A 14,585-nucleotide genomic window follows, 5' to 3' on the forward strand; every position below is an offset into this window, starting at 1 on the left:
CAGAGCTCCTGAGTCGGTGTACTGTTCGTGTGTGTGTGTGTGTGTGTGTGTGTGTGCGCGCGCGTGTGGTTTTTGTTTTTTGAGGCAGAGTCTCACTACGACGCTCTGGTGGTATTCTGTCCCTATCTTTGGAGAGAGACAAAAGGGGGCTGTCAATCCATCCGGGGCAGAATCCACTTGAAGTCTGTCTCACCCATTCATAACTCCTCCTTTTTACTCTCAGCAACTTTTATTACGGAAAATTAAAAGATTAAAAAAAAGTGGGGGTAACGTGTTAGAAGCCTCGGCATTACGATGACCAAGCCACCCCGCATCTCGGCTCGCATCTCAGCTCGCACCTCGGCCCGTTTCAGATGTCTCCTTACAAGCGCAGACACAATAGAGAACGACCGGAATTCACCCAGAGGCCTCAGGGAGCTCCATAGCGCGGCCCCAGTCAGGTTCTAACCGAATTTGCTTCCTCCACTTCCCGCACGGCGTGGGTCACCTCGGCCTGGTGGCATTCCTGACACCCCACCGGTAGTCCCGGGTGATGCGTGAGTGAGTCTCTCCGCGCGGGGCCCCCGAGAGAGGCAGCGGGCGCCCGCCACTTCCTCTTTCTCGCTCTGACTAAGACGCCCTCCCTCCAGCCTGCTCCCCGGGAGGAGGCGGGTGCCCGCACGCCCCGCCCAGGGGCGTGGTCAGGCCGGAGGGGCGGGGAAACACCCATATTTGGCCTTATATGGGCACTCACGTCACAGGACGCGCACTCATTCACATAAAACGCTGCGCTGCCGGCGGAATCCCCAGCTTTCTGGGGCAGCGAGTGGCGGGGCCGGGTGCCGAGCGAGCGGGGCGTGGAGAGCGTCGCGCGGGCCCTCGCGCCGGCCTCCGTTTGCAGGCTCCCGCGAGGTGGCCCGGCCGTCCTCGGCCTCCCGTCCTCTAGCAGCTGTGGGGCGCGCAGCGTCGGGCCGCTGGGTGGCGGCGGCATGAAGGTCACGTCGCTCGACGGGCGCCAGCTGCGCAAGATGCTCCGCAAGGAGGCGGAGGCGCGCTGCGTGGTGCTCGACTGCCGGCCCTACCTGGCCTTCGCCGCGTCGAGTGTGCGCGGCTCGCTCAACGTCAACCTCAACTCGGTGGTGCTGCGGCGGGCCCGGGGCGGCGCGGTGTCTGCGCGCTACGTGCTGCCCGACGAGGCGGCCCGCGCTCGGCTGCTGCAGGAGGGCGGCGGCGGCGTGGCGGCGGTGGTCGTGCTGGACCAGGGCAGCCGCCACTGGCAGAAGCTACGGGAGGAGAGCGCCGCGCGCGTCGTGCTCACCTCACTGCTGGCCTGCCTGCCCGCCGGCCCGCGGGTCTACTTCCTTAAAGGTGAGCTCGTCCGGGAGCAGACTGTCTCTTGCTACCTTCTCTTTCCCCCCCTGCACCGTGCGCGGGGACACCGGGGCCCCAGGGTTACGTCCCTGCGTGGGAACTCTGGACTGGAGAAAGTCACCACTTGCGGGTGTATGAACCCCGGGGTTTGAAGTGCGCTTGGGAGGTCCTTGCAAACGTCAGCGCCCAGGGCTTCCTTCTCCCCACCCGCCTTTCCTCGAAAGCGTCTGGCATCCTGTCTGTCCTCTAGGCTGGGTGGGCTGGGAACGTGCTGCAGGAGGTGCTCCTTAACAGTTCCGGGGGCCCAGAACTCATGCTGGTCACTGGCGCCGTTTGCAGACCATGGGAGTCGGAACCTCTCTGTACGGATCTGGCGAGATCAAACAAGTCGAGACCCTCCCCCAGGAGAGTGGCGCCGCGGTGTCCCCTTTCTTCCCGCCTAGACAATTAGAGTACGTTAGGCTGTGTCTTGGTGGGCCTCTTGCCTTTTTGACCCTGGCAAGTCCCTCCCCTTCCTCTCCCTTTATTGCTTTTTATTGTTATCCTCCAGCCTCCTCCTCCTCCTCCTCCTCCTCCTCCTCTCTTCTAGGCCGTTCTCAAGCTTAATTTGGGAGCTGACAGCTTTCCCACCCCTTTCATCCTCTCTTCCCCAGCAGGGGATTATCCCTAGAACTGCCTCAGAGACTACCAACGGGCCAGCTTAGTTAGGAGAGGTGCTACAGAGGCTGTAAGATACGGAGGAGATTCTGTGGCATTTGATTTTAGGCCTTCAAGAACTGCCTCCGGGCCCGACTATTTCACCTGCTGGGGAGATAACTTTGGCTTCCGGTTGTGGGTGTGTGATTACTCTCAAACCTCACATCATTGATTTCTGGGTCATTTCCTGTGACTACGCCTGCCTTCTAACCTCAAAAGTATGGGAACACTGGCCTGGGTGCAGAGGAGAGAGCTGACCTCGGCTAGGGGCCCCCAGAACTCTGATGACTAAACACCTTGTCCAGGAACTCTGATATGGTTCAGAATTCAGGGGTACTGAGAGAGACCCGGTGTCAAAGCCATGCAGGTTGGAATTTCACACACTGTAGGCCAGGAAGATTCAGAGGCAAGTGGGTAGCTTCCCAGTTATTAACACCTCTTGCTAACTGTCCCTTGTTGGTCCCATTGGGAAATAACAGGTGGATGTTGCTGCAGCCCCAGACGGGCTATGGAATCCCAGATGAGGATGTGGAAGGGTGGGTGGCCTTCTCTAAGTTCTGCAGAGGTCTCTCTCACTGTTAAAAAACAAAGTAACGTGTATCCAGGTGACAATCTGAATAGCACCAAGGGTGTTTAAGGAGATGTGTGCCTTCTTCATGCCCTAAAACCTAGTTCCTCTCCAGAAACAGCACCGATGATTTCTTATTGGATAATTTCTCTCATGGATAGCTTTTAAAAACAAACTGAATCCATATCTTTCCAGATCCTGCCTCTTCACCCAAGTAGATCTTAGAGACATCCATGTTGCTGCATGATAGTACCTGATGATAACCACTAGACTTCCAGCCTGGCCGTTGGTAAAGAAGAGGGTAGAGGTCCTTGTCAGGTGCTCTGGCATTGTGCGGTCTTGTCCTTCATTCTGATATGTATTTGGTAGCTATCGATGCCCTCATGACACCACTGAAGTTCAAACTGCTGCAAAGGAGAATCTCTTTCTCTTAAGTAGAGCACTCCCGATGTGCATTCGGCTTTGACCTTGTGGCAGCTAGGTGTTGGTACCAGGCTCCTCCTACTTCCTACCATTCCCTCTCCCACTCAAGTAAGATGCTGAAGACCGGCTGGGTGGCTGGTGTTTATATCTAGTGCTGGTGTGCTGCCTCTCTGTTCCTTTGGCAACGCAGTGATGATTGAAAGTAGACACACTCTGAAGAAGGTTGAAGCGGCCTGAGGAATTGCTAGCACTCTTGCAATCCGAGTGAGACACAAGTGAGACAGCAGAGAGGAATGTTCTGCCTCCACACCTCCGATGGGAGTGGGCGGAAGGCAGAGACCTAATCTCCTGACCCCAGCCTGAAGAGGCAAGCCCTGTTTGTCTGTCGTTACTCTGAGACACTCTGCCTGTTTCGTGTTAGGTTGTAAGCAACACCTCTTTCTGCCCCTCCTGCCCGCCAGCTCTAAATGGTCTCTTTAAAGCCCAGAGATGAGACAGCCCTAAGGCCTCTCTTCCACAAGTTTGCAAGTGCTTGGGCTAGTCTTTCTCCAGATGCCCTCAACCTCTTATTTTGTTTCCTGGAACCCAAACTGTTGAACCCAGGCCTAACCCTATGATTTATTGACTGGAAAATACTCCCCCCAAGGATATGTGGATTAGCATCAGTCTGTGAGGGGGCTGCATGAGCAGCCACCGAGGCCTTCACCTCTCCTCCCTAACCCCTTCTAGTCAGGCGCGCTATCTTCATGACAGAGAACGTGATCATTTGTTGAAAACTAGAAATTTTCTCTAGGGAGCCAGGGAGCTGTTTGTTTAGTGACCACAGGGGAGATTTGGAAGTACTAAATGGGGACGGGGCGGCAGAAGCTGAGAGGAAGCCAGAATGACAAGGTGACTCATCCTAGGAATTGGCTGCAGCTCCGGGGAGGGAGTTGGAGGCTGCCATGTAATCCATTAACCATTTGCTCACTGCAGGAGGAAGCCCTCCACTGGTGGGCTGTGTAGTACCAAAACAAGAAATGAAGGTTTTTTTAGAAAGGACTTTGTCTCAGGATGCACACTTAACTGGTGACTTGACACCAAGTGAATCCTTGAGGCCAGCGAAAGACAATTAGGTTTTCTGGAGGCTCTTTGAAGTACCTCAGGTTGCTGTGTATCAGAACAGAAGGTTCCTAAGCAAGAGTCTCCAGTTCACCTACAAGGCCTTGGCTTTCTAAGGACCGAATTGTTGGCTTTTCCCTGTTGATCCTGAGATTCTGATGTGGATACATTTCTGTTACCTGGTCATTTTCTTTTCTTTTTCTTTTCTTTTTTTTTTGAGTCAGTCTTCAACTCCTCCTCTTCCTCCTCCTCCTCCTCCTCCTCCTCCTCTTCCTCCTCCACCTCCAACTGCTAAGATTATAGGCATATGCTTCCATACTCAGCTTTAGAGAATCCCCTTAACCCTTAAGTGACCCTTCTGGGGGAGTTGAAATATGATACTGACATCCTTACATGTCTAAAAGTCTGCATTTCCCATTTGGTTTAGAATGTATAACTTGATTTATGCCTACATTGGGTCTGTAGAAGAGATTGTCAGGGACCTTAGGACCTTTCAGCAGAGAAAGGGCAAGCTCCTTCATGAATCCCAAAGGATATAGCTGCAATTTTGCTTAGAGCAGACAGGCCAGAGGAAAAGCCTGCTTAGAAGTCTTAGAAATCAAAGGCATTTAGCATAATCACTCCTTTATTTTACATAAACAAGAAAAAAAATAGCTTTTGTTTTTTGAAAGGATATGGTTAATATTTATCAGGTGCCAGATAATCCACTTCAGATTGACACAAAATGTTAATCATTGCCTCTCACTGAGAGACCTATAAAAACTTGTTTGTTTGTTTGTTTATGGTGGAGGTATGCACACCATGTATGCACAGGAACTCAAGCAAGGTCAGAATATCGTCAAACACACACACCCCTCAGCCTGAATTACGATGTGGGTGCTGCAAACTGAACCTAGGTTCTCTGCAAGAGCAATAAGTGCTCTTAATGGCTGAGCTATCTAGCCTCAAATGACAGACTTTTAGAAGTTGGGGGGGAGGTATGTGAGTAAAGTCTATTTTTTATTCTAAAAGTAGTGGTGTTGTTCAGTTTTCTTAAAATTACACTTACTTATTTATTGACCGTGCATGTGTCATGTGTAATCTGCAGGATTGGTCTCTTCCCTTATATGGTTCTTGGGATGACTCCAGTCGGCAGGCTTTGCGCCTTTACCCACTGAGCCCTCTAAAAGATGTATTATTATCTTAGGGTGTTTGTCACTGTTTTATCTCTTATGCAGTGGGGGCCGGGGGTGAAGATATTTCCTGACAGTTTGAGAACCCAGTGCTTTTGCCTGGCTCACGTTTTGTTTATCCCTTTATTTCCAAAGGAGGGTATGAGACCTTCTACTCACAGTATCCTGAGTGCTGTGTGGATGTGAAGCCCACTTCACAAGAGAAGATCGAAGGTGAGAGAGGCCTCCTCAGCCAGTGTGGAAAGCCCATTCTCAGCATTGCCTACAGACCAGCTTATGACCAGGTATGTGCTTCTCAGCTGCTGACGCTTCCTTCCTCAGAACCCCTACTCAGGTGGACTCTGTGAAATAAGGGAGCTAACACTGCTCTTCAGAGTGCTGCTGTAGCTTGCCAACAGGAGTTCCCATCCAAGAGTAAGTGGGCATTCTTCCAGCACACACAGCTCACTAAAGTCCCTGGGCCACAGGATGCTGGGTAGCTTGGAGAAAAGAGGAAGTAAGAGATAACATGATTATTATTAGCTGGCTTGGGAGGTTTGGGGAAACTTGGAAATACTGGTTTGGGTTTCCCTGAAGAAATTCAGAGCTGACTTTCAGGCTTCCTGTGGTTGTTCTGTTTTGTTTTAAGATTCGTTTTATTTCATGCATATGAGTATTTTGCCTGCATGTATATATGTGCATCATGTTCCTGCCTGCAGAGGTCAGAAACCAGAATTACAGAGGGTTGTGAGCTGCCGTGTGATACTGGGAATCCAGCCCAGGTCCAGGTCCTCTGCAAGAACAAGTGCCCCATTCCTCCAGCCCCATTCTCAATGTTTTCTTTTCTTTTTTGGGGGGGGGGGGGGGGGGGGGGGGTTGGCAAATAGGCTTGCTACATAGCCCAGGCTAGCCTTGACTTAAAGGATTCTCTCCCAAAGGCTCTGGTTATAGACTTGTGCCACCATACCTGGCTGTCTCCTGCAGGTTTCTGGTACTTACTTTTCATAGATTCTGGTACCAGAGAAAGTGGAGATTGTAGAGGCCTGGATGTTTCTGTAAGCATATGAGGTCTTTTGGGTTTTCCTCTAAAAAGGTGTACTTTGTACAACTCACTGACCGTTAGGAGGCTGGATACCTATAAAGTGATGGGGGGAGGGCAGATGAATGTCCAGGCCTGGCGGAAACCAGAGCTCAGAACTCTCCTTGCCATCTCACAGAAGACAAGGTACTTACTTAGGTGTTGGTTAGTGGGAGGGTTGTCAGTGTAAGACCAGTTTGCAAAGACACCAGCTGCTGGTTCAAGGCCACCCCAGACTCATGGCTGCTACTGGTTCAAGGCCTCCTGGGGCTCATGGCTGCTGCTGGTTCAAGGCCACCCCAGACTCATGGCTACTCTTCAACTCTCTGTTCTAAATCCTTTCCTATTGGCTTAGACATCTGATTTGGAAGGAGGTTTTCAGACTTTCCCTCAAAACACAGAATATACATAGTAAGGCCTAATGAAGACCCTTCTAGATATGGCTGAAAAAAACCAGCCCCTGGGGACAGAGTGCTAAATAAAACTAGGTGGCCTTGTTTCTAGTGGGATCCTTGGTGATTGGAAGCCTCTTAGCCTGGCCAGCTGCCAGAGTCATGGGGTTCTATTTGTTTTCTTTCATGAAGACCCAGCTTGTGGGATGAGTCTGAAGCCACAGCATCCGTCTAAGCTGGATGTCTGTGTTTGTTTGGTTGATTTTTTTGTTTTGTTTTAATTGAGGTTGTGTTTTGCCCCTTTCTCAGAAACTGAAAGAGAAGTGAGGCCTGGCGGCAGGCTGTGGAAGCTCTATCGACCTTTGGCCCACTGAGGGTGGGGTGCTCTGATAGGTCTTCAGCCCTCACCATGGGAACCCCCCATACATCAGGAGAGGTCGGCGAAGCTGTCACATCCTCTGGGTTTTCTGACAATCTTGGGTGTCTTCCTCTTGAGTCGAACAGAAGACTCAGAAAAGGAAAGAACTAGAATTTCGGGACTGTGATGGGCCAGGCTGCAGGGGAAGTTGGAAGGTAGCCCAGGCTGGTGGATCAGCATTTTCCAGGCACCCACAGGAGTGTCCAGCCTGCTTCTTTGAGGGGGTGGCTGTTGGTGCCACGGGGCATGGGGGTGGGTGTCGGGTAGGGCTGCAGCTGATCAAAGACAGAGTGGAGTCTTGGACTTGAGTCTCTGACCTCTTTCCCAAGCATGTCCTCTCTACCATTTTTCCAGTTTCTAAGCAGCAGGGAGTTTGGGCTGGGCTAGGCTGGATTGGACCAGGCAGGCCCTGGGGATAGTCTGCCCTCAGGCCAAGACCAGATCTGTGGGGATTACTGAACTTCAGTATCTGCCCTGTGTCCGTTTTCCCCAGGAGAGAAGCTGTATTCTATTTATTCATTCTTCCCCTGAATGAACATAACAGCTGTATAGTATACAAGTTAATAGTGCAAATATTATCTCTTTTATGTCTTACCAAATATCCCAAGAAGATAGACATTGTTCCCAGTTTTTTGTTAAGGGACTGTCAAAGGTGCCCAAGCTCCTATTGGCTGAAAAGCTAGGACTTCACCCCAAGGTCTTCTGTCTCAGATGTTGGTTCCTAACCTTTGCACCACACTGCCTCTGGAAGGCTGTCCTGTGTGTGGAGAAGGGGGAAGGGTGCAAGTGGACTTACTTCTAGAGAAAGGCAAGAAAGGGGGAAAATATTTTCTTCCGGTTTTTACTGACAGATAGATAGCTAAGCCTGGTATACACCCATAATTCCAGCTGTAAGTTCAAAGACAGCCTGAGCTACACAGTGAGTTCCAGGCCAGCCTGGTTCCACACAGAGAACACCCCTCAGGGAGGAGTAAAGCAGGAGCCTTGTTTTTTCATCCAGAGCTGTAAACCACTCAGCTAAGGCCTGCCATTCCTGCCAAGCAGTCAGAGTTAGGTTACAGTCCCAGCTCCTTCTCACTGTGTCTGACACGAGCACCTGATTTAATCCCATCTCAGACTCAAGTAACCGTCTGCAAAATGACGTTTTTACCTACCTTACAGATCTGTTGTAAGACTAGTAGCTACATGTGTCTCAAGCCTCTGACACTGTAGGTGCTAATAAGAAGGCGGGTTGTAGATATGTATCTCAGTTGGTAGCGTGCTTGACTACCACACACTGAACCTCTGGCTTCAGCCTCCAGTACCTCATGAACTGGGTATGGAGGTACACGCCTTCAATCTCAGCATTTGGGAGACAAAAGCAGGAATATCAAACTGCACCCTGTGCCCAACCCGGCTTAGAGTTTGAGGTCTGTCTGAGGTCCATGAGAGCCTGTCGTGTGTGTGTGTGTGTGTGTGTGTGTGTGTGTGTGTGTGTGTTTCCGTGCAAGTTATTATTAACCTTACGTAAACTCGCTGTTACTTTTGTCTGTGTAGTTAAATTTGCTTTTGCTTAAACACCTCAAGGGCTGGATAGGCTGCAGCTTGCCTGCTGCTGACCCCCCTCACTTGATCCCTGACCTTTTCCTTACTACTGGTCTGGCTAAGAATTTCCATTCCACTCTTTTGGGGGGGCAGGAAATAGAAAAACAGGAAATGGGGGGGCTCTAACAGTCCTTGTCCTCCCCTTGGTACCTTAGAACCCTTAGATATGTAGATTAGGTCTCTCTCCCAGTGCTCCGGTCCTCCTCACCTCAGGGGTAGAAGGGCTTTGGCTCTTGTCTGGAGCTCCAGACATCTGGGTGTGGGAGATGACCTCAAGCCTGTAACTCCTACACTCCATGTGAAGGTCGGGGGTGGGGAAGCCCCTCTGCCTGTGGCCTTATGGCTTTTCTGAATCTGAATTCTGGGTAGGTGGTGGTTATTTTCAATTCTAAGAAACTTTAGGGGAGTGGTTGGGGAGAACGTGATAAAAAGCTCTGTAAAAGAGGGTGCTCCCTCCGAGCTTTTTCCATTCGATGGATGAATTACTTAGGAAGCTGCCCTGAGGTACAGTGGCTCATGCTGGTTCTTTCTCTCGTGGGCGTATGAACTTAAACAAGGGCCCTTTCAGTCCCCACCTCTTCCATCCCTGTTAGCATAGAAGGCTGCTAGGAATTCTAACCTCTTCTGTGTGAGCAAAAAAATGGAACCCTGTGAGTGGTGGTCCCTGTGAGTTTTGCTGTCAGTGAGTCTTGAGGGTAGAGAGTTTGCCAGGGTGGAGGTACCGCCCACACTCCTGGCTGAATTGCCCTGGCTCTGAACTCTGTCTACCTGGAAACCAGAAAGGGAACCTCCCACCTTCAAAAACAAATAGGTCAGGGTTGTTGTTTTTCTTCTCCCATATGAGCAAGCTAATCCGATATTTCCTGGTTGTCCTTTGTCCCTGCTCTAGGGTGGCCCAGTTGAAATCCTCCCCTTCCTCTACCTTGGAAGTGCCTACCATGCATCCAAGTGCGAGTTCCTCGCCAACCTGCACATCACAGCCCTGCTCAACGTTTCCCGCCGGACCTCCGAGGCCTGCACCACCCACCTGCACTACAAGTGGATCCCTGTGGAGGACAGCCACACCGCCGACATCAGCTCCCACTTCCAAGAAGCAATAGACTTTATTGGTAGGTTTAGCCACTCCCGTCCTCCGTTGACCTTGGAGTGGAATATGTATTTTTACCTTTCGGTATCTTGGTTTGGTTACCTTCTTGGAAAGGAAGGAGTCTGTTGTTTTGGTGGACAGCGACTTCTGTAGCCCTGGGTAGCCTCAGATTTGCTATGAAGTCAAGAATGACTTTGAGCCCCTGATCATCTTCTACCTCCCAAGTGGCGGGACCAGGAATCAATCGATCACCCGGCTTAAGGACAGTGTCTTGTGTGTGCATCTGGTAGAGCACGAGTGGTCATCAGAGAGGCTAGGGGAAGTCTGAGTTACTGTTATTAGGAGTTCTGGTGCACACGATAAATGAGTTCATTTCGCTTTCTGTCAGTACTTTGCCGCTCTTGTTACTGGGCAGGAGCTGGGTGCGTGTCTGTGTGATGTTCAGGAGGAAGGCAGGGGGAGCGCCTCCATCTACGTAGGTTCAGCTGTTTTTAAAGCAGACAGGATGGAGGGAGCACTCCTTATGCACCAACCCTCGAGGCCCGGCAGCTTTGCACAGTTCTGGAAAACAGCTTTGGAGGCAGTCGGCTTTGTATTTTCAGCTAACTCTGGATGAAAGATAGCACTGAGTCAAGCCCCGTGCCTGGTACACATAATATCCAGCATCTTGTGCATCGTTCCTGTGTTCCTATGAGGCAGTTGTCATCTGTTCCATTGTACAAGCCTGTGGCCTTGGCCTCTAGTTGGACAGAGCATGGGCTCTTAGGTGTCCTGCTACTCAGTGTTGCCCTGTTTGCCCTCACAGTCCGGATCTCTTTCCCACGTTGTGTTTAGCCTGATCTGTCTGCTTCTGGTGTGGAGATCCATTCCTCAGCCTTACGACCCTGTCTCCACTCTTCCCGTCCTTCTTTCTCTTCAGCATGCATGTTTGTTGAGATTGAGACATCATTTTCCTAGATCTGGTTAAAGGCAGGTGTTAGGCACAAGGGTAATTACTTAGCACAGGTAGCAATTAAAGGGCCCCCTTCAGCCACGTGGAAGGAAGGGCCTCTTCTCCCCACACATGATGTGGCCTAAGAAGTCTTGACAAACTCAACAGAGGCACAGACTGAGGGCTATCCCTGTCAGCTGAGTCTCTAGGCTCAGAAGCAGCCGAGATACTGGGTTATAGGTGGGAACTCTTGACTTTCCTTCATGCCCTGGGGAGGGCTCTGCCCTTCTCAGTCTGTTATTTAATTACCTGGATGGCTACTGAATGAAGTCATGCAACCTGCCCCCATCCAGTTCTGAGAAACCTCCCTCTGCATCCTGTGTGTTGCGTCTGTGTTTGTGGACACAGTCACACAGACCCACACAGTGTTTCAAAAGCACCTGGTATGTTTTTTAAACCCAGACACATGCCCTGATAATGGCAGGAGCAGCCTCCCCAGTGGCCTTGTACTCAGATTAGCACTGGTCCCTTCTAAGGAAGCTGGAGACTGAGGGTGGCGACAGCCTAAGGTTTAGAAAGGTTCAGAAGTGATGCCTTTCGAATCCTTTCTGTTCTTGAACGAGACAGTGACCCACTACGTCCTAGAAGCCAGTGGAGGGGGAGGGGAGAGGAGACCCCATAATACCAATGCCTTGGGGTCCCTCCTCTGAGCTGGCTTACAGTTCCTGTTGGGACACAGGTTCCTTACTATCCCTTCTAGATTGCTAAGTTGTCTCCTGTGAGCTACCATGGTCATGCTCTGGAGTTTTGCTGTTCACTTTGGAAATTTCAAAGGTTCCTCTCTGACCTCTTAGATATTTGGTCTTTTAGGTATAGATCCATTTTCAAACTTCTTGAATGTTTTTAAGCACATGGGTCTCCACCCATGTGGTAAGAGGGCATTTCCCTCTTCATCTTTCTGTCTGTTTTTAATACTTCGGTCTTATGACAGTAGCATTTACAGCTACATCTAACTTCCTGTGAGTAATATTTCCTCAGTCTCAAAAGAGGGAATCGGGGAGACCTTCTGTATGGTGTTTGACTGGATATGTACTCACCTTTAACCTTTCCTATTTTTAGCAGTTTTACTTGGAAGGTTAGAACAGGAGCAGAGGGACCCTTCACACACACACACACACACACACACACACACACACACACACACACACTTTGTCATAGTCATTGAAAGAATGCTAACTGATGGTGGTGACTTGAGCAGTGACTCCCATTGTTGAGCAAGATGGAGTTGGCAAAAGCCATTAATATTCTCCGTCGTAAGCGTCACTTAAGCAGGACTATAATTAGTGGCTGGGCACTGTTTGTTATATGTTTGGTGGTGAGAAACCTGAAACCTCACCAAGCATCCTGCCCTGGCAACAGCAAGACAGGTAGCCCAGGGGATGCAAAAGGCCTCTTCCAGGAGGGGGCCTATATCATCACCATTAGATCAGAACTGGAAAGACTATGTTGTTTTTCCAAGTTGGTCTTTGAGCCTAGGACATTCTCAGAAAATTACACACACCCAAATAATAAAACCTACATATGGTTTCGAGGATTTTCCAATGCCGTTTGAACTTGATCCTGGAAAAAAGGTTAAGGTGGCTATCCCCAGAGAGGATGTTTCCGGGTCTGGCACGTGCAGAGAAAAGATCTGTGCAGCTGTCTTCGGAAACAGCTTCATGGGTTATAAATATCCTCTGCTGGGACATGGGACATTGGGATTCAGAAGCGCTGCTGCAGAGTTTAAGTACGAGCCTAGGCTTGCCCTGAGCCTATGGCCTTCCAACTCTGTTGCAGATACTGGGTTTGTAGACTATAGTACAGAACCCCCACGCCCAGCGTAAGGACCAGGGCCCTTGCACAGTGCTCTGTGTGCCCCGCATTTGCTTTTGCCTCTAGACTCTAGTTCTGACTCACTCTCTTTGCTTTGTTCCAGACTGTGTCAGGGAAGAAGGAGGCAAGGTCCTAGTCCACTGTGAAGCTGGTGTCTCCCGGTCGCCCACCATCTGCATGGCGTACCTCATGAAGACCAAGCAGTTCCGCCTGAAGGAGGCCTTTGATTACATCAAGCAGAGGAGGAGCGTGGTCTCCCCCAACTTTGGCTTCATGGGACAGCTCCTTCAGTATGAATCTGAGATCCTGCCCTCCACACCCACCCCCCAACCGCCCTCCTGCCAAGGGGAGGCAGCCAGTACCACGTTTATAGGCCATTTACAGACACTGAGCCCTGATATGCAGGGTGCCTACTGCACATTCCCTACCTCAGTGCTGGCCCCGGTGCCCACCCACTCCACAGTCACAGAGCTCCACAGGAGCCCTGTGGCCACAGCCACATCCTGCTGAGACTGTGGTTGGCTACCAGCGGATCCCCAAGAGCAACTGTGATTTTTTTTTTTTAAAAAACTTGTGGACATTTCATACCCTTGCAATACTGAAGACCTCTCTCTGTCCCGCTGCCCCAGTGAGATGCTGAGTGGTCAGCAGGCTTGCAAATGCACTTCAGACTAACCCCGAGGATGGGTTCTCCCTCGGGATTGTAGGAAGGCCAAGCCATGCCCCTAGCACAGCACGTGCTGACTACTGTACTTCCAGAACCCCTCCCCACTCAGGACTTTCCTTGCACCTCAAAAGTTCGCCTTTTCATTTCAAGCGTAAGGCAATAAATACTCGCAGCAAAGTGGGAGTGAGCTGCGCCGGACCAGGAAAGAAGCCAATTCATCTAGAAGGAAGCACAATTTTCACTGTTGTTTGAACTTCGGCAAACTTTGTCTCTGTCGCTTCAGGGAAGAGAACTGGTCACCGCCCAGTCAGAAAAGTTAACCCTGTTAGATCTGTCAAGACAAAAGTACCTGCCCATCTGAACCCAGAAGTGTTTCTGAGATTCTGTCTGTCTGGGGCCCCATGAAAGCTGTTGGTAGAAGGAGAAGCTCATGACTCATAGGGGTTCCTCGGTGACCTTGGACTTTGGCATGGTTTTTACAAATACTTGAACCTGTCCCACGGTATCTCTCTCTAAAGCAACTCTGGTGTCATTCAGAAAGTTGTCAGACCCTAGACCAAAAAATCACCCCTCTGAGGAGGCGGCAGTAGCTGCCTGTGTCCTGGGTCAGTGGTGGTGACATACTTCTCAGTTTAGTGTCCTGTGTGCTTTTTGTCATCCTTTGTGACAGTGTTTCCCTCCCTACCCCCGGGGAGTTGTTTTCAAACTACTGATTCTGGGATCTGCATCTTTTGCCATGTGGTACTACTTATGTTCCTTGATAGATTGTTTTTCCAGGGGGGAAAGGTAATAAGTACCCCCAAACCCATGTGAATGTGAAAAAAAAAGCAGTGTTGCTGGTTGGTTTTTGTTTTTGTTTTTTTTTACTTAGTACAAAATAAAAATAACAAAAAAATCAAACTGTTTGTTCCTGTTAGTGGTGGTTTGAGATAGGCAGGTATACCTTTGGGCAGGGACTGAAGCCTGCCTTAATGTTTTTGTGTGTTGCCTTTAAGTATGCCTGTGTGCCCCAGGCATGCCCAGTAAGTACCTGCAGAGGTCAGAGGGCGTCACACCCCCTGAACTAGCGTTACGGATAACTGTCAGCTGCTATGTGGATGCTAGGAACCAAACAGGTCCTCTGGAAGAGAGCTCAGTGTGCTCTTAGCTGCTGAGCCATCTCTCCAGTTCTGTTTTATTTCCAAATTAACGGTGGAGTGAGGGTGCAGGATATGAAATTCCACATGCTTGCTGATTTTGAGTCTGACTTTAGCCAGGACATGGAAAC

The 14,585-nt window shown here is 50.3% G+C and overlaps 1 protein-coding gene across 1 annotated transcript; it reads left to right on the plus strand.

The window, feature by feature from the left end:
• Positions 1-793: 793 nt before the first annotated feature.
• On the plus strand, positions 794-14,218 carry Dusp5 (dual specificity phosphatase 5). The gene is made up of 4 exons (XM_028776010.1): positions 794-1,347; positions 5,446-5,594; positions 9,651-9,870; positions 12,755-14,218. Exons 1-4 carry the CDS (start codon positions 969-971, stop codon positions 13,159-13,161), a joined length of 1,155 nt encoding a protein of 384 aa, XP_028631843.1. The 5' UTR covers positions 794-968; the 3' UTR covers positions 13,162-14,218.
• Positions 14,219-14,585: the final 367 nt, after the last annotated feature.

The sequence above is a fragment of the Grammomys surdaster genome, unplaced genomic scaffold (assembly GCF_004785775.1).
Source record: "Grammomys surdaster isolate TR1022 unplaced genomic scaffold, NIH_TR_1.0 66, whole genome shotgun sequence".
Taxonomy (NCBI): domain Eukaryota; kingdom Metazoa; phylum Chordata; class Mammalia; order Rodentia; family Muridae; genus Grammomys; species Grammomys surdaster.